Source organism: Drosophila mojavensis, unplaced genomic scaffold, assembly GCF_018153725.1.
Source record: "Drosophila mojavensis isolate 15081-1352.22 unplaced genomic scaffold, ASM1815372v1 contig_36, whole genome shotgun sequence".
Classification (NCBI taxonomy): domain Eukaryota; kingdom Metazoa; phylum Arthropoda; class Insecta; order Diptera; family Drosophilidae; genus Drosophila; species Drosophila mojavensis.
The window spans coordinates 2,839,271-2,863,456 of NW_025318858.1; the positions used below are offsets into that span (position 1 = coordinate 2,839,271).

Consider the following 24,186-nt stretch of genomic DNA (forward strand, 5'->3'; position numbering starts at 1 on the left):
GATGGCATAAGCCCCGCTCGCAGCGTTGCGAGCAAACCAATTCAAACGGGGGGGTTGGGCGCCACCTGTCGGCATGTAGAGGCAACTCAGCTAGTTAATTAGCTAGAGTTAGTTGGAATTGCTGTTGTTGATGTGCAATTTGGATTAGGATACTAAAAACTGAGCATTTAGCACTCCATTAGCTGTACATGATACTAACCATCTACCTATATGTACATGTCTATGGCTAAAGATATCCATTTAATTTTGTGCTCTAAAGTAGCGTAACGGTTCCAGAGTCTCGGCGTAAATTTGCGCAGTTCGGTTTTGTGGTCCAAACAGAAGACACTTGCTGAGTGCAGCTTGCCAAAAGGAAGCTGACAAGTTGCTAACCAAGAGGTCGACTATAAATACAACCAGGAGAAGGTCCCGCCAAGCATTCCAAATCGATTACGACTATTTTGCAAGATCAAAAGCATCTCCCTCTCTCTCTCTCTCTCTCTCTCTCTCTCTCTCTCTCTCTGTCTCTCCCTCTGTGTAGCTCTAACTTCTTCTATGTGTTTATTAATAAAACTCCAACTGGCAGGAGGATCGCGAAACAGAAACAGTTGGTGGTAGCATCTCTACAAAGTGTTGACAATGCTCAGTTTTTCTAGTTTGCAGTTTGCAGTTTGCCGTATTCAATTTTCAGTTTTGAGTTTTCAGTTTGGCCCTAGTCCAACTGCGCAATGGCCTTCGACCTGCGCTCGTCGTGTCCTGCAATCATCGTTAATGATCGCAATGTCCTTGTGCGCCTCAATTTGACAAATCAATTTGTGTGAGCTAACAGCATGTGCTGACTCGACTGCCGGTGGGACAGCAACACGAAACGGGACGAGCAGGACGAACGAGGACACCAACCGAAGCGCTGAGCAACTGAGCAGCCAGACAGTAGTTCGTCGTGACAGACCAAACCAAAATGTTTGCCAATAGACATAGACTAAACGATGCCTCTAGAAGTGTCCTAGAGTGAGCCATTCAAATGAATTATCTATAGAAAACACAGGCCTATATAGACTCAGAAAGTTATGAGAGTTTTATATGGAGATAATATAATACAAGTTTAAATAGTATTGTAATACAACTATGTGAGAAATTTAAGAAAAAATAAATATATATGTATGTAGAAAATAAAATTAATCAAAACTTAAGATATGAAATGTGTATGTATATGCTTTAAATATAAATTTAAAAATTGTCGTATTCAATAATTATTTAATGAAGTCTTAAGTCAAATCTGAGCTAATATTCTTTATTAATTGTTAAAATATTCTTTATACCACCCAATATAGATTATTCTGTCCAAACTCAGCCCTTACTAAAACAGACTCTGCATCAATCTTTGAGATTTACCACGGATCAGGCTTATATGCTGAGACCAATTGAAAAACTATTTTTATACGGTACATACATATATAATAATTGTTTATATTTTATATATTTATGTACTATAACATTTACACCATATGCACAAAGAGATATTAAAATTGTCTGCATCTCAGTTGCAGCTAAATTATATCAGCAATTATAATAACTTCTCTTAACTACACTTTAGACTAATTATCAGAAATCTAGAGTAGTTAAGATATAGATTCATTCAGCTTAGACTTTTGGCTATTATACTCGATTATCCTTGACTTACGGACTTTGCAGGCAGCCTTCAATGCAGCACCGTTTCAGCAGTTGCAGCAAACACCTCATTAGCAAGGATTATCGGCCCTTGCGAAAGGATCGTCCTCTGGCTGCCTGCCAGGACATTGGTGCCGGTGCTCTACCTGACTTTGACTTCGTTTTGAGAGTTCGCGCTGAAAGCTAAGCCTTTCTACGCTTAACTCTTGCCTGTTGACCCACAAAAGGGGTTCATGTCCGAACTGCGCATGCGCTTCGTCCTCAGACAGGACGAAAAGAATGGAAGGCAAATAAAAGTTTATGATGGCATCGTAAAGTGAGTCGAAGTCGCGCTGCTGCCTGCGCTTCTTGCTTCTTGCTTCCTGGCAGCAAAGGATTATTTCCGAACTGCCTTAATCCTCGGCCAGTGTTTATGCTGCTTGTCTGTCCCTGGCAAATCCTTTCACCAGCCTGAATCCAGAATTTTCAATCCCGCATCCCGACTCCTGCCTCCAGGAACTCACAATTTATTCGCACACAGTTTGCACAAATATTTGGGATAGTCCCGCTTGACTCTCGCCTCGACCCTGTAAATATTTTGAGGTTTTGCGCTTCTTATGGCCCAGGCAACGCCTGATGAAGCCAACTGAACGCCGAATCGAGGTTATTATTGGACCATCAGCGCTTTCATTGCAACAGGTATACGTCTGATCTCTGGCTAACCATTTATAATTATGTCTAAATAATAACAAACTTTTAGATTTACCATAGATATAGATGTTGAATACAGAATACCCTAAGTAATTCAGATTAATTTGATAATATTCTATACTCTCCATCATTCTATATTCTATATTCTATATTCTATATTCTATATTCTATATTCTATATTCTATATTCTATATTCTATATTCTATATTCTATATTCTATATTCTATATTCTATATTCTATATTCTATATTCTATATTCTATATTCTATATTCTATATTCTATATTCTATATTATATATTCTATATTCTATATTATATATTTTATATTCTATATTTTATATTCTAAATGATAATTATAAAATATCCTTAAACGGCAACATATTTCTCATTAAATTCGTAATACCCTCTGTTAGGGCATAATAAATTAAATTTATAGCTCATCTCTGGCTTCGTCGCTGTGGATATATTGTAAATTACTATTTTCCTACCTTTGATGTTCAACACTTTGTTGGTCCATTAATCAAGTCAAGTGAAGTGAGCAGCAGCCAGCCTCCGCCCCTGATCCTCGCAGAGCTCAAATCGAGCGTCCGCTCCAAAAGTTCATTAGTCGAAAGACTCGACTGTGGCTCCGCCGTTGGGTTCAAGTCCAATACTGAGCTTACGAACTTCGACTCGGGGAATTGGTTGTAATGCCTTTTCGCTACCGAAAATTAATGCGTAGTATTTAAGATTTGTAACATTTACACAAAATACATTTGTCGAGTCTGGCAAAGCTTTCCCAGCTACCGTACTTATATCTCTATATATTCATGTGTGTGTGTGCTTGTGTAAGAGGGGAATTGGGGGTCTGTTGATCAAATTTTAATTAAAGCTAAAATTTATTGAGCTTGTTGCATTATTAGCCTAGCTGGAGATGATGAGAGGGAGAAATCCGAGGTGCTATTAAATTGGCATTAGACAAGCTTCGTAATTTAGGCAATAGCCTATAAAAATCAAAGAAAATAAAATACATTTTCCTCTAAGCATTACAAAATAGAATGTAAATTATAAATAAAATATATATAAAGGAAATGAAGCAAGATTTTCAATCAAACCTATCCATATAATCGGACTACAAAAATCGATTTGATATTTATTATGATGTTATTCGATAATACACAAGATAGTCGAATATTTTGCTAGCTATATAGTAGTAGTAGGTATAGTAGTAGCCGATTCAACTGTAATGTAGATATAGTTATAATAGTATAATAGTAGCAGATTTAGTAGTTTATTAACTATGTACTTTAGTACTAGTAGTGGATATGATTGTTATATTATAATATTATTAGAATAGTAGTAGATTCAGTAGTAGATAACAGTAGCTCCATCATGCCATGACACATTCATTTTCATAGAGTTGAAAAAATCCCTGATTATGGATCTAGAACAAGAATACTATCATAATTATCTATAGAAAACAATTGCCTCAATACACTATAACCGAATATCTCACTCTAAGACTCTATAAAAAACACAAGCTCACCGAAAAATGTTAGCCAAAAGAAAAACAAAGTCAAAACCCCGAAATAAATCTCAAGTTCTAAATAGATCTTGTGCAATTTGTGCAAAAATGTGTAGGAACTGCTTGAAAGTACCTGGAACAAGTGAATCCTAAATCGATTGTAAAGTCAATATTTACTTTAGCTGTACACAGACAGAAAGAGACAGAACGAAAAAGAAAACACGATTAGGATAAACATTTTTCAAGTTGAAAAACTAGATTAAAATAATATACAACAGAGATATTCGAGAAACAGCCTCGGGGCTTGTCTGAGCTGTCTACGACTCGACAACGAGACTGACTTCATTAATTGCTCACGTAGTTAGGTGTTGAGCTGGATGGGTTGTAGATGCTACGACAGGATAATGCTGGAAATCGAGGTGTGAATTTGAGGTAAATTGTTGGCTCTCGACAGAGGGCAATTAGGCAGTTCGATAGAATTGATGGGCCATTAACACCTTGGTTGGAGTTATTGGTCCAATTTTGAGGGCTATTGTAAAAGGCAAAAGGATACTTCCGTAAGACGAACAATTGTGGAGTTGTAGGGAATTCATAAAAAGAAACGGCAAAAAAGATGCAAGTAAACCAAAGACATATCTATTTCTATATTCAAACTTGAAGATTGTAAGATCTGAATGATTTTTCGAAAAGCAAAAAAAAAAAGTTATCAGTTAATAAATTATCGATAGCTGCTTCTATACTTGTTAAATCTACAAAGATTTCAGTTTCTTTGAAGTTTATAAAAAAACAACAACAATTTTTCGAAGTTCTTTTCTTTTTAGTTTAATAAAATTTTCGGGATCCATTTTTCATTTTGAATGAAACACATTAATTTATTAATATATTATTAATTTAATAATGAAATAATCATTAAAACGATAAATATCGATGTGAGTTTCAAATGGTCTAACAGATATGTAATAAATAATGATAGGACTTAGGGAAACCATTTTGGAATATGTCTTCATTGTAAATATCCATTCAAAAAAGACTATAACTAATCGATAACTATCGATTTGTAACTGCTTAGAATTTTAAGATGCTAAACATAAAAAAAATCATCTAAATTTTCCCATTTCTACAGCCACGCCTTGAACTATGTGAAAACACATAGCTCTCTGCAGAGTATCGATGAGTCGTGCGCGTTTCGACCTGGTCTTAAGCGAAACTGGGATCACAGCAGGCTGGCCATCGCGAGTGTCCCCGTTGAGTTTGTTGAAATCTTGACGAGAGACGCTACTTAAAGGCCCTAATGTGCGCAGATTTTGCCGAGATTTTCCCAAAAGACTCCCGCTGGCAACAGAAGCGTGTCAAGGTCTGAGCGCTACTGAATGGCCACGGCCAGTTCCAGGGATTTGCCCGAAGCCAATTAAAACCCGCTCGACTATTTTACATAAATTAAAATATATTTACGAAACTTACAAACTGAAGACTTAGGATTACAGAGAAAAAATATGTTGGTAAATGCTTAGAGATTGAATTGTGGAAGCGAGTCCATTTTAGTGTACATGAATCTTTGGCGATGTCAACGGTCAAGGAGGTGACTCAACACCTGCTCCAGGATCTAGCAGTTGCTACTCCTGCTGCTTCTATAGCTTCTGTGGCCTTCTCCTCCCTCAGCTGCAGATGCCCCTCCCCAATTTAAGCTGCTCCTCTTGCTCCTACTCCCGCTCCCTCCGGCTCGCTCCCTCCTCAGTACCAGGAGTAGAACGGCTGTGGCGGCATCGTTGAATAGTTCATCTTGCTGGGCGAGGAGAAGGCAGCAGCAGCTGCGGCGGCCGCATTGAAGTTCTGTGGCATAAAGTGCGCCGACGAATTGGGCGGATAGTGTGGCGTTCCATATTGGGGATGCGGCGCATGGGGATGGGGATGCGCGCCATGTGGATGCCCGTGATGCGGATGATGCGGCGTGTGCGTGTGGGTGTGTGTGTGCGAGTGTGTGCTGTTGGTTGGATACGGAGCATATTGTGCGGCAGCTGTGTGCTGATACGGATGGAACATCTGGTGGGCAGCGGCAGCAGCAGCCGAGACAGATACGTCCAGGATATTGCTCGTCGAGCTGGTGGAGTTGAGTGAATCCTCCGGCGAAAGCGGCGCATTGGGCCGCATGCTCTGCATGTTGCCAGTGTTTGTCCAGCTGCTATAGAGCTGTGGCTGAATGCCATTGGCCGCACTGGCCACACTGGCCGCACTGGCCGCCAGCTCCGCAGCCTCCACTTTGAGGGCTGACGATAGCTCCTCGCTGCCTCCACTCACATTGGTCAGAGATGTGGGGGTGAGCTCATTGGGCATAACGGCGGCGGCCGAGAGGCTGTTGGGTGTGGGCGGCAGCTGGCCAAAGGTAGAGGAGATGGACTCATTGGGACTCGGATTACGTGGCATTGTCTGATGGGGCTCAGATTCAGTGCTGTAAACGGAACCCAGTTGGGATTCATAGTGCGTCTGCTCGACATTGTTGGTCGTCGAGCTGGGCATAATGTAGCTGGCCGTGTTATAGAATTGGTGATGGTGCGGCGGCGTATTGGCCGTGTTCAGCGGAGACAAGGTGCTGCAGAGGGGCGAGAGGCTGGTGCTGTGGCTGCTGCTCGGGTTGGTGGGATTGCTGTAGAAATCGTATGAGTGCTGGTAGATGGAGGCGGCTGCCTCCATTGCCGGCGGCATGCTCATCATGGTCAATGGGGATAGATGGGAGCTGTTGCTGCTGCTTGGCATAGATGCTGTGGGCGTGGCAGTGCTGCTACTCGATCCGGTTACGGAGTTGTGCTGCTTGCGCAGGCGAGCGCGACGATTGCTGAACCACACCTGGATGCGAGCCTCGGTCAGATTGGTGCGCTGAGCCAGCTCCTCGCGCGTGAAGATGTCCGGGTATTGCGTGCGCTCAAAGGCGCGCTCCAGCTCCTCCAGCTGGGCAGCCGAGAAGGTGGTACGGCAGCGACGTTGTTTGCGTTTCAATGCAATGCCCGGTTCGCTTTCACAGTCGGAGACCTCGTCGTCGGTGGCTTTGTTGTGCGTGGAATTTGAGCCGCACTGATCAGAGTTGTTCGAGTTGGACGAGGGCTTGGCGGAGTCCGCCTCAGCAGCCGCATCGCGACCGCGCACCAAACGAGATATAGCTGAAACGGACGGCACCATGCTACGATCGCAGAAGCCCTCTCGAATAAGCTTTTCGCGAATCTCCCAGGAGAACATGCCGGGATTGGTGCGTTTGTACTCTTCGATGCGACTCTCAATTTCGGGCGTGGCAATGCGTGGCTTGGAGCCTCCAATAACGCCCGGTCGAATGGAACCCGTTTCCTGGTAGCGATTCAAAATCTTGGACACACAGCCATGGGAGACGCGTAACTGTCGAGAGATCACACACGGACGTATTCCCTCGCCGGCCATGTTGACGATCTTCAAGCGGATATTATTAGGCAACGGGCGGCCGTTGATGAACATTCCTCCCAGCTGATTGACACGTCCTTGGCCGCTGTTCATTTCTGTAGGCCCAAAAAAAGACCGAAAATAGAAAGTTACTTAAGTGTTACGTTTCCTATTTGCCAGGTAGAAAGAGAGCGAGACAGAGAGGAACAGACTGAGAGAGAGAGAGAGAGAGAGAAAGATCGTGTGCCGATGGCACTTGATTTACGACACCTTCGTACAATTGACTTCCCCGGAAGAGGAAAAGCAATCAAACGAAGGTCGCGCGACTCGTTTAATGACTTACCTTGCATGGCTGAATATCCATTGAAGAAGGGTCTGTGCATGGCGGCGGCAAAAGCGGTAACAGTCATAGTTCACAGCCACAGAAAAAGTCGCGAAAAAGCTCTACCAGCTCGACTTTTAACGGCCACGACGGATTCACAACTCAGTTTTATTCAATTTCAATTTCACGCACTATTTGCGATAGTTTTCACTTATATCGATAGCCACCAAATTATCTACTTGCTTACAAGTTTGAAGCAATGCGAATGCATTTACCAGAGACAACGGTAAATTTGTGTGTTTATCTTTTCTGATTTTTTGAAGTCACGACGTTTGGCGTTGATGCGTCTGGCTCGTTGCGCAGTCGATGCCGTACTGACTTGAGCACACCAGCGTCGTGCAAGATCGTTGGCTTTCTGTGAAGACGTCGAAAGGCAGCGCGATAGCAGCGGCAGCCGCAGCTAAAGATGTCAGCCATCGAGGCAGGTAGTAACACGCGGACCAATCACATCGCACTAACCTATTGCCGACTCGCTTGCACTCGCGCCGATCATCGGCAATAATGTTATACAGCGCCGCCGTCTCGTCGCCAGAGGGCGTCATTAGCAGCGCCAAACAATGAACCAATGGCAGCGTTCCACTCCACAACAACCTTGACTTGAGAGCTGGGAAAAAACTGTGAAGGTGCCACAATTCGAGTCCTTGTTACCATTGACCCAGTTTGCGGACGCCAATTCGTAATCGAATTAGGTATTAAATGCATTGACAACGCATAATGCAATCGAGTATGCATTACACTCATTTATAAGCGTAATATATCCTTTATAAAAAGATCATTGGTGCACAATTAATTGTGTATATGTATAAATCGGAAAATAATTTTACATTTCACTTGTAGTTCTTTGCAGTTTCCTGAGTCAACTGCACTTCAGTGAAACGTGTTAATTAAAGAACAATAGAATAAATGGGAACTGTGAAGTGCTAAAAGTGATTAGATTTTGATTAGAATATTGTATAAATGACGTAAAATATTTTCGTTTTTAAGATTGGAATAAACCTATGCGCGATGAGCTATGCTTCACTCGTTTTATCCGACAAGATACTTTATTTCTTTAATCTTCATTCTATTAAAGAACTTTAAACACTGGATTTCGATATTGATAATATGTTTTATTCTTAAAATTGATATTTATAAAATAAAATGTTATATTTTATAGAGTTTATACTTTAAAATATTCATATTTATCTATGTCGAATTTTTCTAAATATGGCTCTCTCGTTTATACAACGGTCAAACTAACAGAGAAGTTCAAGCTTAAATTTTCTTGACTTCAATATAATCTATAATATCTGTATAATAGGTTATTCGATCCACCTGAAAGGCATATAAAGGCAGTCATAATATAATGGATATGGAAATGAATTGCATTTAGTACATATTATAGATATGCGATACCCTTTTCACACGTAAATTATATAAACTTTAATGCAGATGTTGATTTAAAATATATGTATATGTATACATATGAAAACAATATATGTAAAATATTGTAGTCAAAAAATGGATATTAAACAACTCTCTAGAGAGTGTTATTAAAAATTCAACAAATTACAAATCATATGTATTTTATGGAACGTATAATAAGTAAATTAATTATATATGTATATGTATGTTTCTTAACTATATGCCTAAACGCACTTAAGATGCAGTCCTTTCATACCGTTCCGTATCCTTGTCACGCTCTATCGTAACGCTGTCTGCTGCCTCTCGTTGGCTCGGAAACACGTTTTGGGTAACCCCAAAGCGCGTGAGTTTGATTAATTATGAAATTTCATGCAAGGGCCAAAGAAAAACCCAACATAGAAATGAAAACAATGAAAGCCAATGGCAAGCGCTGAGCCACGAAAGAAAGAGTGAGAGAGGGGCATATAGTGAGAGAGGCAGCGAGAGATGTGAGCGCCAAGAGCTGAAATTAATGAAGGCAAACGCCAGCGGTTAAATTGCTATAATACTGCCATATCTATGATAGAAGATCGTGTGACGAATCCTGGCACATCCTGCGCCGAAGGACAAACGGAGGCCGCAAAGGCAACAATGCCGGGGTTTCTACTGCTCGGTACGGCTGCCCGTTGGCATTTTGGTTAAGCAAACCCAACGGGAGTACCAACTGAAACATTTTCGCCTGGCTGGATAGCACCAGATCAGCCTTGACAGTCAATTGACCTTGGCCAGGACTCCTGGTCCAGGAGTGCAGCAGAGGAGGTGGGAGACGTGCGAGATAAGCTCAGAGCGTTAATCGCAAAGCCCAATTGGGCAAGTGTTGAGGACGTGTTGTACCTCGTTGATTTCTCTATTTGGGCCAACAATGAGCGCTGAAAAGGCAACTCATATAACGCTAATTTCGCGCTATCAACGCATCAAATGACAAACATCACAGTTCCCATTCCCTATGGCACAACAACAAGAGCAACAACGACAGCAACAACAACAACGGATAGGGAACGAAAGGGAACAGTAGGAGGCAGCATCATGCCATAAACATCGCAGCATTTCCACGTAAAGCCTGGCTTCAAAATGCCAATCGCTGTCCGTATGAATAAAGAGTGCTAAAAGACTTTTTATGATGCCCACCTACGGCGCTATGAATGAATATCATCTTCAAGTTTCGCCAGCCGTACCAGCTACGCCTACCTGCTGTCCCGCCCGTAGCATCGAACGGAACTCGAAGCGATACGGCGCGCGCGTCCTTTCAAGGAATGAGCGAATGGTACTTTAATCGAAGGCATCGGAGTTACTTCAGAGGAGAATGGGGATATATTGGGGTAATGTAAGGCCACAAAATTATATATGAAAGGAATTTTTCGAGGACATTTCATGGGAGTGGATAATAATGTGAAAGAAACGAAGGAAAGATTAACAAATGATACTAAATTGTTCGCAAATTGCTTGAGAAGAACGAAGTGAAATGTTGTGTAATCGAAAATGCGGAAATTTATTATACAAAATCATTTCGATTCACATAAAGGAGTGCTTATGGAAATGACGTAAGAAATTATTGCCCAAGACATCTAATTAAAATAAGAAAATGCAACGAAAATTCTTTTTACAATTCGCTTAACTACCGTTATAGCGACCCATATCGCCTAACAGCAGACACACCCCCTCTTTGCTGGTTTTCAACGCCCATGCACACCTGGTTGTGGTCCAGTTATAATTAAGTTAGTTGTGCCCGCTCCACGCTTGGTTAACACAAAAAATTCACAAACAACATACAACAATCACTGTAAAATATTTTGCGCTCTCTATCTCTATCTTTTCCTCCCTCTCTCTCTTTCTCACTTGATCTCTCTTTCTCGTTCTATCTCTCTCTTTGTTGGCCAATCGATTCGCTTTGGCCAAACGTAATGCGGCCTCTTGTCACAGACGCTGTTTAACGGCCTTGATTGTTTGTCCAGCTTCCATGACTCGGCCTATTTACCAGCTCCTAATGTCTTTATCAGTAGTGTCTCGTCTTCCTCTTCATCAAATTTCCATATAACGCACACCAAACTGAGTTGTTGGAAAGAAAAGACACATGGGGGTCGGCGAGGGCGAGTGAAATAGATAGACAGATAGTTCGGGTAGGATATGTGTGAAATTAAAGAATAGATAGAGAATCTTATACAACCAGTATTTAAATTTGATGTAGAATATTCTTTCAAAATATCAGGATTGTTACAAGTGATTAAAAATACTTTAAATATTCAAAAATTAGAAATGTCATTGATATATTTTTCAAATATTGAAAACTATTATAAACTTGACGAATTGTTATTAAAATATAAAAAATGACTTTGATGGAAAACATAAAAAGTGTCTAATTTAAAATATATCAAAATTATGCAAAAAAAAAAAAAAAAAGTACAATTAATTTGAATTAAAAACCATCATTTTTATTTTGTTAATATTTATTTGTTGATTTATAATTTAAAATTTAAACATGGGTTGAAATAAAATATTATAAAATAAAATGTTTCCCGCTCACAAAGGGTAATGCACATGAAACTCTATAGAGTTCCAAATCCTAGATCTTGGTGTGAGCAGTGCAACCTTCTGCGCTCGACAAGGCGTAGATTGACTTCAGCTCTAATCCGCATTTATTTTTGGTAAATACGAGTGCGAAATGTGCAAAAGCAGTTGCTGCCCCCCTCGGACTAAGCCCACCCAATGAAGTTTCCAGGACAGACAGGCATAGAGAGATAGGTGAAGAGAGAGGGAGAGCGGAGCTGTGATCATAAAACAAAAATCCGCGCTAAAGCATGCAAACAAATAGAAAAGATTAAAGATAAGTCGGACAGCTTAAGAGTTTTTGACTTTTTCAAATATTTGTGAAAAGTTTGCAACAAATTTTGTTGAACGCGATTAAAGCGGCTAATCGTACAGAAGTCTGTCGTTTTATTGATCAACATTTGTAAACGATTTGCCATGGGCTAGCCGAAGTCTGGTCCGGCCTGAGCTGGTCCATCCTTCTGCTGGATGGCGTCTCAGGTAGCTGCGGATGCGGCTTAACGCAAATAACGCCCATCGGGCAAGGGGCTTTTCCGATCAGCAGCCAAGGCGAATGCGATTAACCCTTTGCGTTGATCTTGGCTAATTGTAGGCATTAGTTGTTTATGGGTCACGAGCTACGCTTCCACAGAACTTCATTGTCTCCGAAATTAGCATAGTTTGCGATTTCAATTGAAAGGGCAGCGCGGCCCGGTGTGGTAGCTGCCCACCCAAAAAGAGAAATACAATGCGAAATGCATAATCCAATGGTTGGCCGCAGAAACGCAAGTGAACCGCAAGGGAATCACTCTAACCACATTTCGACACGGCCAAGCCAGACACTTAAGCATAGCAGAGAAGAGTCGACCTGCTGTCTGCTGTGTTGGCAAAAAAAAAAAAAAACAAAAGTTGCCAAAGTATGTGTGAAGTGGGGCTGCGCATTGTCCAAGTACACCCACTTTTACGAAAGTCATTAGGCTGAGCCAAGCGCAACGAGTGGCAACTGCTAAACGCTGTCGGCACGATCAGAGGCCAACAAATTGATCATTAAACAGAAGGCGCAAGGTAGGCGCAAGAAACAACAACAGCAACAACAATGGCGAGAAGACAAGACTCACATTGGACTGAAATCAAACATCTGGAGGCAACGCTCCCGTCGGGCAGGGAGCATCATCAAACATGCTGCAGGGCCAAATGGAAAAACTCGAGGCTCACGAAGAAAGTGCGACAAACGAAACAAAACGAAACCAAAACACAAAAAAAAAAAAAAAAAAAAAAAAAAAAAAACAAGATTAATTTGTTTTCCTGAGTGGCTACAACCTGTTGCCCAGCTCATCAGATCGTCAGATCGGCTGATCGAACAGAGCAATTCATCATCAGCTATTGAAATTATGTTTGAGCTCTGGCGAAGGGAGCTCACAAAAGTAGGTGGCGTTTTTCTCACATCCACAATCTATGCCGGCGTTTTGCCATTAGCCACGCTTTGTATAGGATATATGCGAATTTAAATAAAATTATTCAATATCTTCATTAATCAAAGCAATGCCTGCTTTCTGAAGATGCACCGCAACCGAAAAATCAAATGAAATTGATACTCAATTAGCGATGTGCTTTTTAAGCGCACCTTAACGATGGATTAGATTAAAAGTCCTGCATATCGATAATCTATTTGCGTTGAAGTGCTTTGCCAACTATGCTCAACTATGTTAACTTACAGTGCACAGTTAAGCGAAGCTGCAAGTTCGCCAATATTAGCACTGTTAACACTGCACTGAAACAAGTTTGACATGCTACGTTATGTTGAGTTACGTTAGAGACGCTTTAAAACGTAAAGCTCCACAATTGCGGCAGTAAAATTTGGTTTAATGTTATGCAAATATGAAATAAAACCCCTTAACCATATCGATATTCAAATAACTCTTTACTGTAACATGCAACATGCTATGTTAAAATTTGTTTTTCATTATTCACAACAATTGTTAAAAGAAAAAACAAATTTATCGACTGACAAGAATGAAGCCCACGCCAGCCCAGCCCAGCTCGATGCGTATGTAAAAAAGTAACCATGGCGAATCGAGAGGCTGCAGCGTGCACACAAGCACACTTAATTTCCGCTTAATCACTCAGAACATTTTGACGACGACCCACATTAAATGTGGTATATGGCAGATGCTGGCTGGAATCGGCCAACCCTCTGGCATCCAAAGATCAACAGACAGACGCAAGGGCTCATTTGCATTGGGCTTTAAATGCTTTGATGGGCAACGACAGAGACGGAGACGGAGACGGAGACAACTATGAGTACGGCTGTTGGGGCGTAAAAACTCACAGGGCGTTGCATCATTGCCAAAAGACGGGGGAAGGTCTTTTGGGGAGCTAGACAGTTGCTGTATATCAAAAGAAAACTGTGTCAAAATTTTCCAGGAATTATTGCCAAGTGCTGTAATCGCAATTGCCACGGAGAAGCAAGTGCTGTAGATACAGATGGAAAGAAAAAAAAAGGCAGAGGGTAGATCCTGCACACGCGACATATTCGACTGAATAGGTGGGCTTATAAAACCACAATCAGTGAACGATCACCGATCTATTATGGCGTGATCTATAGTGCTAAAAGCCATAAAAGTTCACTGAACGCTTCCCTGGAAAGATGTGCAAAGGACGAAATGTCGAAAAGTTGCCAACAGAACACAAAAATCGTTGAGGCAATCAGTGACCGTGAAATCGCAGCCCAATGATATATGGGCAGGCTACGAGAAAAACTTTCCCAAAAAAAAAGGAACTACAACTACAACGAGCAGGAAACGAAGTGAAACGCCGGCATATTTTATGGCGGGTAGAGATGATCTTCCTTTAGGTGATGCACATGGTTCCGTCTTCTCTGCCCTCGAGTTCCTCAGAAAAATTTGCGTGTGCTATGGCTCAGGTAACTGAACATTTCGCCTCTATAGCCACTACTCTGGCACGATAATAACTAAATAAACAGTTTTTGTCCTTAAAAATTGTGTCAAAAAAGAGCGAGCTCTACTTTTTGGACGGTTTATTGTTATAGCAAAAAGGGTTTTTACGCTGGTCGACTTTTGTTTTGACTTCTTGACTTGAAACTTTGAAGTTCCATGAAAAAATATTGGTTTGATCTCTTTTAATTGTTGTAGTAGAACAGACAAAGTTGGGAAAGAGTTTTCTTAAGCTGTCTTTGTCTCTCTCTCTCTCTCTCTCTCTCTCTCTCTTCTCTATCTCTGTCTTTCTCTGGTATAGTTCGCTCCCACTCAAAAGTAAATCATATTCGAGAGTGAGCTACTAATTTATGCATTATGTTCAGGTAGACTCCGCCCCTACCTTTGTCTCTTCAATGGAATAACGCACCCTTAAAGACAACGCCCCAAACAAAAATTTACCACAAAAACTCGGCGTAGCGAATGAGAAATCGAAATTCGTTTTGCTCTTTGGTAAATGGTATGCGGTTAAAACAGAAATACGGCCAACCATATGAGAATGGCTATGAACAAACATGGCAGGGTTCCTCATCTCTTTGACCTTGGACACTGCGTTGAGACTCCCTACCGAAAGGCCCATATGTAGGAGTAGTACGAGCCATATCGTTCTGGTTTCCAAATTTGTTTCGCATCTCCGTGCTGCCCCTCACAGTTATGCCGAGCCGTATGTGCGGTTTAAGTTCTGGTCGCAGTTTTGGTCGCCGATCTTCATGTTCGCACAGCAAGGTGCATGACCTTAGTTACGCTGTGCTTGTTTGTTGTCTTTCGCAGAACGACTGCAAATATTTTGGGTGATTATTTTAGATAATCTTTGTCTAATGTCCTTGGTGTATTTCAATTGCAGCACAACAGTCTATAGTTTATAAACTTTGTAGATGATTGATTTGAATGAAAGCAATGAATGCAGTGAATGAACTCAACCTTTAGTACGTTACTCAGCAGAAAACGCTTTTTATAAATATTTCAAAATTAGCGATATCTATTTACAAATAAATATATGACGCAATTTAGATATATTTTATGTTTTGCCATAGTGTGCCATGTTTATTTAAACAAAAACGTTCTAGCTCCGAGTTTTTAAATAAATTATATTGACTTGGTGTACAATTTCTGCAAATAAGTCTGTTCAAAAGCCTAACATAAATTTAAATTTCGATTATAGGTCGAAACGATACGGCGATATTAAGCCGCCGATTGTTCAAATTGATTAACATAAATATCGATACTCAGTCTAGAAACGATTCCTCTTTTTAGTAGTTATTTCCTTATCCGTTCGTCAATTTGAGTTTTGATAAATTAAAGTAAAAGTACATTTTTTAAACCAATATTAATTGCCTCAAAGCTATTTTTAATTTAGAAGTATATGGGATTGGAAAGAGAACATTAAATCAAATATATCGATATTTTATGCATGGTTGACGCGATTTGCGGCCCACACACGTTACTCTTCATGCGCCTCACGCAACTCACACGTACACACATACTCACACCTTGTGTCAAGCCAAAACAAGTGTTACATCGTTTTTCTCGTAATTAAATCATATATATCAAACAAATTAAATAGAATGTCCGATCAAAAACCAAACAATGACGGTGATGAGCTAAATGATTTGCTAGACAGTAAGTAGACATGGGTAGGTACCCAGAGTGCATCTGGTTAACTTATATAACGAGATTCTATTACACATTACAGATGCACTGCAAGACTTTGACAAAAGCAATAGTGGAGCCAAGCCGGAAAAGACGGCGGGCACGACAGATGGGACAGGGAATGCTACTAGCGAAGTCAACGAAGATCCCGATGCGTTTTTCATGTGAGTTGTTCGAATTGGTTTGTCTTTGTTATCGAATCCATTTGGACTTTGGAGTTGCAGCGAACAGGCGAAAGTCTTGGCGGATCGAATGAATACACTTTTCGGAGGCCCGGACACGCCCAGTGGCGACATTCCACCAATGCCACAGGATCCAGAGCAAATAATGGCCGGCTTCAAGAAAATGGCAGAAGCTGCCGCCCTCACACTGAGTGGAGAGAACACTGCCAACGACGACGAGGTGTCCAAGTATTCCGATAGCATTTCCCAAGCTCTCAAAGTACGTAGCCTAACAAGAATGATCTCGAATCATTCAATAATCAATCCATTGTATCTTTTGAAAGGGTCTTCAAGAGGGCACAGAAAATCTTGCTGCACCCGCGTCCGAGAATGACATTGCCAGCATGTTTGGATCCTTGAATCTAGAGGTAAAGTGATGTGAAACTACTTCTATTATCTAATAACTTATATTCAATATATCTTAGGGCGGCGAAAGTGATAGTAATAGTTTCCTGCCTTTTATGGAGGGCATGATGCAGAGCTTGCTATCTGCTGAGATCCTACTGCCTAGCATTAAGGAGCTGCTGGAGAAGTATCCCAAGTATTTGGAGGAAAATGACGCCAAGCTCTCAGCGGAGGATAAAGAAAGGTGATTCATCATTTAGACTTCGCCCAACTGTTGCCAACTACGTGACTCGCATGCATATTAGCTTAATTATTTATACAGTAAGAGCTCTGTAAAGCAAACCTAGACGTGAGGGAAGGCTGTCTATAAGTTGAGAATTTCAGATATGTATATGAGAAGTTAGCAAAATTATGGAACTATGACTTTGCCATTAGTATATGTAAAGATAGAAGTAAATCTGAGGCAGGTGAATATGATGTCAGAAAGCCCGTTTAGGAGATTAACTTGGAATTAAGAAATTAATGTAGAGCTGTCATGTGAAGCTATACATGTTTTGTACAAGAATGAATGGATGTTGTGTAAAGAAAATGTAGAAGTGGGGCAAACGCTATTTACATGTTTTATAGCAGGAACTAATATTAAGAAAGGAACTTGGAATCTTTATTGTATTGCTTACTTAATGTGCCTAATCCCGTTTTCAGTTTGTTTTGTAGCGCTTGCACTGGGTGTCTCGTTACATTTTCATTCTTATATTAAACGCTGTCTTCCTCCACAGGTACCAAAAGCAGATGGAGCTGTACAAAGTGATTGAGGGCCATTTGCAGAGCGAAAAGCCCGATGATACACCCTCCGTCAAACGCGAGAAATTCCGGGTGGTGCTGGATGATATGCGCAAGTTGCAGGATTATGGGCAACCGCCAGCAGAGATATTGGCCGAGACTGGTGGAGATTTGCCGTTGATTGATCCGACAGTAGCTGGCGGTATACCAAACCCCCAATGCCCGACAATGTAAATGTTTGTCTGTATCACCTCGGGCTTTTCTATTTTTTGGTGTTGTGTCGTTCCTCGTGGAGTGCCAAGTTGTTGAATGTTGCACATTTAGCATTAGGACAGCAGTTATTTTATACATTTAAACGACATCACGTGATGGTTATTATATCTTTTGTTTATGGTTTTACACATATTGTTTTGCCTTAAATTGTATTTATGTTCTCTACGAAATACATAATATTCAAATATTTAAAAGAAATGAAAAGAAATTTATTTCTAAATTAAAGGAAGAAGCGACGTCTGGACTCCATGGCATGACGCTTGTTGCTGATGATCCAGGTGTAGTCGCCCGTTTTGCTGTCGAATGTACCTTCCTGCAGGGAGCGCAGCTTGAGTGTAAAGCGTGGCCCCAATTCCCGCAGCTTCACCCTCTTGCCCTCCTTGGAGAACTCGTAGCGATGATGACGAAAGAATATATAATCGCGCTGATTGTGAAATGTGACAGCACGTCTGCCCCGAAACTCGGGATCGTGGTGAAAGAGCGCGCCCAGCATACGACCCACCGTTAGACCCAAGCGAGTCGTAAAGTTGTTCAATATTACCTCTGGTCGATGCTTTGTGATTTCCTTGTGATTCCGCTTGATATCGGAAGTCAACTTCACGTTCGATAGCTTGAAATGCGCAGTCGGCCCGTTGGGCAGGTGAATGACCAGCAATCCATTAGGTTTGCGTCTATCTTCGTTGACGATAACAACATCCGTGAACTGTTCTCGCTCGGCGCTCTTGCAGATCTTCTTCACCGAAGCCTTGTTGCGTATCTTCACCAGAGCATTCGGAAATATACGCGACAATTCGAGGCCGAATTTACGCGTCTTTGTTACCGGATTGTCGGCAAATGTGATTAACACCTTGGGCTCATAGATGCGCTCGAAATACGTACTAAAATCGTCTAGCTCCAGCTCTTTACGCAGCTCCTCATGGTCCGAATCGTTTAGATTGCTCACCTCAGTTTGATCCTTCTCACGCAGACTTTCAATGGTGTGACCCGGATTGGCTGGCACTCCTGCCTTACGACGAGCTCGTCGCTCCTGCATCTTTTTCTTATGTTTTTCCTTCTTCATCTTACGAAAGAGCGCCATGCGCTGCTCTTTGTTTTTCATTAAGCTAAGAGGATTCAGCACTGGGAGGCGTGCTTTCTTTTTATCATCACCGTCGCCGTCCTCATCATCATCATCATCATCATCGTCATCGTCGTCATCATCCTCATTATTATCATCATCACCGTCATCATCGCCAGAGCCTGCCTCGTCCTCGTTCTTCTCATTTTCCTTCTGTTCCTTCTTTTTCGCTGACTTTTGGTCCATTTCTATGTCGCTGTCATCGCTGCTATCAGTGACTGGCCCTTGAGATTGGTCTTCCTCGAGTTCCTCTTCTTCAAAGCTGGAGTCACTATCTGAATCCTGTTCCACGGGCTTTGGTTGTGGTTTTCTTTTGATTTTACCCATGATCTTTCAATTAATATGAAGTTATTTTTTTAGAACTACAGACAAGCGGCACGTGTTGACTTTCTGCTTCTTAGCAGTAATGCCATTCACACAAGCAAGCTAGTGGTGAATGACAAAACAGCTGCAAACTTATGAAATATAAATAATTGAAAAAAATTAATAAATTTTGAGTGCTGAGACCATTCTGCGGGTTGAATAATGAAGGAATATGCGTTCAATAATAAATGTTTTCGTTAATGTAATCAACTTATGCGAAACAATAACCAACAGGTGATTATTGTGAATGACAAACAGATGTTTGAAAGCATGCAGTTAAAACGTAAACAAATGAGTGAAGATGGAATTTCGTGTATTGGAACTCTTTAGTGGCATTGGTGGCATGCATTATGCTTTTAAATGTATGTAAATGTTTGTAATAACAACAATAACATATTGTCAGCCCTTTAATTTGCAGATGCACAACTATCCGGCGAAGTTGTTGCCGCTATGGATGTGAACACAGTCGCCAATGCGGTTTATGCGCATAACTATGGAGCGACAAGTGTAAAGACGAGGAATATTCAGAGTTTAGCTGAGAAGGAGATCAAAAAACTGAATGCCAACATGCTGTTGATGTCGCCGCCCTGTCAACCGCACACGCGCCAAGGCTTACAGCGTGACGTGGAGGACAAGCGATCTTGTGCACTCGCCCACCTTTGTTTGTTGATTCCACAGTGCGACACACTTGAATATGTGCTAATGGAGAACGTGAAGGGATTTGAGGTATCTCAAGCTCGACAGCAATTTATTGAAGCTCTAGATAAGGCTGGCTTCCACTGGCGCGAGCTTATTCTAACGCCCACGCAGTTCAAAGTGCCTAATACTCGACATCGATATTATTGCATAGCACGGAAAGGCAAAGATTTCGATTTCGACAATGAGAAAATATGGGAACATATGCCAGGTACTAAACCTGATCCAGATCAGCAGCCAATGTGCAAAATATCAACAATTCTTGAGCCAGATGTTCCTGATGACTTCCTTGTGCCAGATGACGTGCTGTCCAAAAGAGTACTGGTCATGGACATCATTCACCCATCTCAGAGTCGATCTATGTGCTTTACCAAGGGCTACACTCACTACACAGAAGGTACTGGCTCGGTGTTTACACCTCTTTCGGAAGCACAATCCCACAGTATATTCGAAGCAGTTAAACAAATAGACATGGATCCCAACAGCAAAGATTCCGAAGAAGCGCAACAACGAAGACTTGAACTTTTACGTCGAGTAAAACTTCGGTACTTTACACCCCGGGAAGTGGCGCGGCTTATGAGTTTTCCCGAAGAATTTGAATTCCCTCCTGAGACAAAGAATCGACAAAAGTATCGATTGCTGGGAAATAGCATAAATGTTTGTGTTGTAGGTGAATTGCTGAAGTTGCTGACTACATAACAAAATACAAATTGTATATGAATTAAGTTAATAAAAAATTGGTTTAATATTTTTCAATTTAAAACAGAAACCGACAAACTGCATCGATAATAAAATTTAATTCTAGGCATCTAAGTAGCCCTGGTTGAAAACTATCGAGCCTATCGATTCCGTTTATCCATAATAGCCCATTAATCACTAAACCACAGACTGGCGCAAATAAAACCATAATTTTAGTAAATACAACAATATAAGGCAAAATCACTCAAAATGATACCGAAAAAGATGCCGGTAAAAGATGCGCACATAGTAAAAATAGCTGTGGAGCGCGAGAATCATATAGCGCAGCTTATAAATCTCGACCAAAGGCATCCCCTTGCAAGTATGTATACAATGATTGCTGCAAATATAAAAAACCATAAATAAAGTTTCTTATTGACGAGTCATGACATACGGGCGTAAGCGTGTAAGCAATTGAAATGTATTGTACTTTAGCTTTGCGTTTGCCAGGCTAAAGAAAAAACCCAGTGCCAACGCCCTTTTGTGTTGCAGTTTGTGATGTCAGCGTGAGGTCTCATTAAAATGCACGGAAGCGGACAGGAAGTGCAGATGGGAGTTTGATGATAGTGATGAGTGTGTGTGGGGGTGTTTAAATCCAGCTTATGTTTGATCAGTCATATAGTCAATGCGATAGACATACATTTAGACTAGATATCGATACGTTATAGAAAAGACATAGGAACACTTTAAGCTTAAATCCCCACTAATTAGAATCAAGTAGACTGTGCAAATCTATAAAATAATTACAAGTGGATTGTAATATATAATTACACACGCTTAACTTCATTATTTAACATCAACATATTACAGGTAAAATCCAGGAAATATGCAGCAGCTGGGGCATAAGCGATCATCAGAACTATGCGCTGCAGTTCTGCGAAACAAACAATATGAAATATGTAACGGAAAAGAATCGTAATGAGATTAAAAACGGCTCAGTGCTGCGACTGCAGTACTCACCCTCTAAAACGGCCAGCGATACCTTGGAAACTTTAATAAATGGCGTACCATTGGACAAAGCACAACGTCTTAAGGAGCTCTCATCGCTCAGTATGGATCACACGTTCGCGCTGGAGTTTATCAAGGAAAAGGGTTTGGATATACTCATTAAAATGATCGAAGATGTGAATCAAAAGGATGAGGATATACTAAAGTATAGTTTGGCCAGCTTTGTGGAGCTAATGGAGCATGGCACCGTATCCTGGGAGGTGCCCGAGAGCAGTTTTGTGGCACGAAACATTGAAATTGTACGCAACTTTCAAAAATATCCCCCTAAATGCGGCGAGAGTGCTCTCTCTAATCTGGAGAATATTGTCCAAAGCAGCAGTAAATATGTGCTAGTTGCCGAAGAAATCAAGCTCCAGGATATACTGCACCTGCTGCAAGATGGTAACTCCCCGGTGATGCGACAAAATGCCATTGCACTACTCAATGCGCTGTTCATGAAGGCCGATGAGTCACGTAAGCGTACCATCGCCCACACGATAAGTGCGAAACCCTATAGACTAGCCCTGATTGGCAATGGGTTGAGCACAGAGATGACCCACCAGCTGTATGTGCTGCAAACCCTGACGCTGGGCCTCTTGGAGAAACGTATGAGAATGAAAATGAATGCCCAAGATCAGGATGCACACGAGAAGATCAAGGAGCTCCGTCGCATTGCGTTCGATGACTATGCGGGCTCGCTTAGTCTGAATGATGAGCACATTCGGCGCGGTGGCAGCGGCGGCACTGGCTCAGGATCGGGTGCTGGCAATGTCAACTTTTCGCAGTACTATAAGAAACTTGGCTTCAAGTGCGACATCAACCCGGCACAGGATTTTATCGAAACGCCACCGGGTAGCTATATTAATATATATTAAATCTCTAATTAAAGAAATGTGAATAATATATAGATTTTTGTTTATAGGTATACTCGCTCTGGATTGCATGGTGTACTTTGCTCGGAACTATACGCAGCAGTACACGAAGATTGTGCATGAGAATTCCTGTCGTGCGGATGAGCATGAGTGTCCGTTCGGTCGCACCTCCATCGAACTGGTGAAGGTGTTGTGCCACATTTTGCGAATTGGCGAGCCACCCGCCGAGCAGTCGGGCGACTTTCAGCCCATGTTCTTCACTCACGATCAGCCGTTCGAGGAGTTCTTTTGCATTTGTGTCATCACATTGAATCGCACGTGGAAGGATATGCGTGCCACCGCCGAAGACTTTCAAAAGGTATTCAGTGTGGTACGCGAACAAATTCAGCGCACTCTAAAGCAGCGCCCCGAGAATCTAGAGGACTTTCGCAGCAAGATTGCCTTGCTAACGTATCAGCAGATCACGACATTGCGTCAACAGGAGCGCACCTCGAAGGAGGAATGCGATTCGACAGCATCGGCCATTGTGAAGCTAAAGGAGAAAATCTCACCACAAATTGTAGAGCTCATCAAGCAGCAGCGTCTCTCATTTCTAGTAGAAGGTTTGTGCTTAGATTTGCTATTACTTAGGTTTGTTGCACTGATATATAATTTTTAACCAGGCACACGTTTCTCCAAGTATGTGCGCGGCACACGTAGCAAGGATAAGTTCTGGTACGCTCGCCTTTCGCCCAATCACAAGGTCATTCATTATGGCGACTGCGATGAGAAGAACATACCGACCTTGGAAGAACTGCCCAAAAAGTTGCCCATCATTGATATTAAGCAGCTGCTGGAGGGCAAAGAGTGCCCGCACATGAAGGAGGCGCGCACACGCAAATCGCCCGTAAATTTTGCATTTTCCATAACATTTGAGAGCATGGATCATTCCACTTTGGATTTTGTGGCGCCCGACGAGACCATATTCAATTATTGGACTGATGGCATAAACGCTCTGCTCGGCCAGGAGATGACAAGCAAGCAGAAGAAAGAAGATTTTGACACGCTCCTATCCATGGAGATTAAATTGCGTCTGCTCGATACCGAAGGTGTGGACATTAGCAAGGACCCGCCGCCCATACCCGAAGATCCCGAGAACTATGACTTTTGTTTCGAAAGCTAAATTAACTCAATATTTCGTTTATTTTGATTTAAATTTATTGCAATAATCGATCGTTCCAAATTCCTCAACATACATGCCAAAGTGTACCCATTATATAGAGTAGATCCATACTCTCCGATCTGAATTAGTATTAACAGTGCAATTTCCAAAAAGAAAAAAAACAAATGAACAAACAAAAACAAATGGAACGCTTAGCCATTTAGTAAACACCATTTACAATACATATTTTATGTAATTATATTAAGTATATTAATATTAATATTAATAGAGATTCATATAAATACAACGTTTTATACATTAACCATTTTGTACAAAATGAAGAAGCAAATTGTAACAAGAGAAGCGTATTCTTATTTGTGATAACATATCTAACTGGATCTAGAAGATCCTTGCAGAAT

General features: G+C 41.4%; 5 protein-coding genes across 8 annotated transcripts; 3 read left to right on the forward strand and 2 right to left on the reverse strand.

Annotated features, from left to right (window-relative positions):
• Positions 1-5,265: 5,265 nt before the first annotated feature.
• Positions 5,266-7,947, reverse strand: LOC6575834 (segmentation protein paired). Its single transcript, XM_002001802.4, has 2 exons — positions 7,587-7,947; positions 5,266-7,359 (listed from the first exon to the last, which is right to left on the reverse strand). Exons 1-2 carry the CDS (start codon positions 7,651-7,653, stop codon positions 5,573-5,575), a joined length of 1,854 nt encoding a protein of 617 aa, XP_002001838.1. The 5' UTR covers positions 7,654-7,947; the 3' UTR covers positions 5,266-5,572.
• An 8,051-nt stretch (positions 7,948-15,998) lies between these two features.
• LOC6575836 (peroxisomal biogenesis factor 19) lies at positions 15,999-18,051 on the forward strand. Of its 2 annotated transcripts, none has more exons than XM_002001804.4 (6): positions 15,999-16,204; positions 16,278-16,398; positions 16,459-16,675; positions 16,740-16,823; positions 16,881-17,044; positions 17,577-18,051. In XM_002001804.4, the coding sequence occupies exons 1-6, from the start codon at positions 16,150-16,152 to the stop codon at positions 17,812-17,814; spliced, it is 879 nt and encodes a 292-aa protein (XP_002001840.1). In that variant the 5' UTR covers positions 15,999-16,149; the 3' UTR covers positions 17,815-18,051. The 2 variants fall into 2 exon arrangements, with proteins under 2 accessions (XP_002001840.1, XP_015020333.1); XM_015164847.3 differs by having other exon boundaries at positions 16,200-16,218.
• LOC6575837 (probable ribosome production factor 1) lies at positions 17,947-19,389 on the reverse strand. The gene has a single exon (XM_002001805.3). It carries the CDS (start codon positions 19,295-19,297, stop codon positions 18,074-18,076), a length of 1,224 nt encoding a protein of 407 aa, XP_002001841.1. The 5' UTR covers positions 19,298-19,389; the 3' UTR covers positions 17,947-18,073.
• Positions 19,390-19,469: 80 nt separating this feature from the next.
• Positions 19,470-21,011, forward strand: LOC6575838 (tRNA (cytosine(38)-C(5))-methyltransferase). Of its 3 annotated transcripts, none has more exons than XM_032728428.2 (2): positions 19,470-19,567; positions 19,737-21,011. In XM_032728428.2, exon 2 carries the CDS (start codon positions 19,784-19,786, stop codon positions 20,726-20,728), a length of 945 nt encoding a protein of 314 aa, XP_032584319.1. In that variant the 5' UTR covers positions 19,470-19,567; positions 19,737-19,783; the 3' UTR covers positions 20,729-21,011. The 3 variants fall into 3 exon arrangements, with proteins under 3 accessions (XP_032584319.1, XP_002001842.2, XP_032584320.1); XM_002001806.4 differs by lacking the exon at positions 19,470-19,567 and adding an exon at positions 19,586-19,695 and having other exon boundaries at positions 19,752-21,011; XM_032728429.2 differs by lacking the exon at positions 19,470-19,567 and adding an exon at positions 19,606-19,695.
• LOC6575839 (engulfment and cell motility protein 1) lies at positions 20,974-24,127 on the forward strand. Its single transcript, XM_002001807.4, has 4 exons — positions 20,974-21,089; positions 21,578-22,606; positions 22,677-23,228; positions 23,289-24,127. The coding sequence occupies exons 1-4, from the start codon at positions 20,978-20,980 to the stop codon at positions 23,786-23,788; spliced, it is 2,193 nt and encodes a 730-aa protein (XP_002001843.1). The 5' UTR covers positions 20,974-20,977; the 3' UTR covers positions 23,789-24,127.
• The last annotated feature ends 59 nt before the right edge of the window (positions 24,128-24,186 follow it).

Bases quoted from the DNA above. Each gene is read 5' to 3' on its own strand.
- LOC6575834 (XM_002001802.4), bottom strand. From the start codon at position 7,653: ATGACTGTTACCGCTTTTGCCGCCGCCATGCACAGACCCTTCTTCAAT. The intron at 7,360-7,586 runs GTAAGTCATTAA...TTGGGCCTACAG, and splicing joins TGGATATTCAGCCATGCAAG to AAATGAACAGCGGCCAAGGA.
- LOC6575836 (XM_002001804.4), top strand. From the start codon at position 16,150: ATGTCCGATCAAAAACCAAACAATGACGGTGATGAGCTAAATGATTTG. The intron at 16,676-16,739 runs GTACGTAGCCTA...ATCTTTTGAAAG, and splicing joins GCATTTCCCAAGCTCTCAAA to GGTCTTCAAGAGGGCACAGA. The intron at 17,045-17,576 runs GTGATTCATCAT...CTTCCTCCACAG, and splicing joins TCAGCGGAGGATAAAGAAAG to GTACCAAAAGCAGATGGAGC.
- LOC6575837 (XM_002001805.3), bottom strand. From the start codon at position 19,297: ATGGGTAAAATCAAAAGAAAACCACAACCAAAGCCCGTGGAACAGGAT.
- LOC6575838 (XM_002001806.4), top strand. From the start codon at position 19,635: ATGGAATTTCGTGTATTGGAACTCTTTAGTGGCATTGGTGGCATGCAT. The intron at 19,696-19,751 runs GTATGTAAATGT...TTTAATTTGCAG, and splicing joins CATGCATTATGCTTTTAAAT to ATGCACAACTATCCGGCGAA.
- LOC6575839 (XM_002001807.4), top strand. From the start codon at position 20,978: ATGATACCGAAAAAGATGCCGGTAAAAGATGCGCACATAGTAAAAATA. The intron at 21,090-21,577 runs GTATGTATACAA...AACATATTACAG, and splicing joins CCAAAGGCATCCCCTTGCAA to GTAAAATCCAGGAAATATGC. The intron at 23,229-23,288 runs GTTTGTGCTTAG...ATTTTTAACCAG, and splicing joins TCTCTCATTTCTAGTAGAAG to GCACACGTTTCTCCAAGTAT.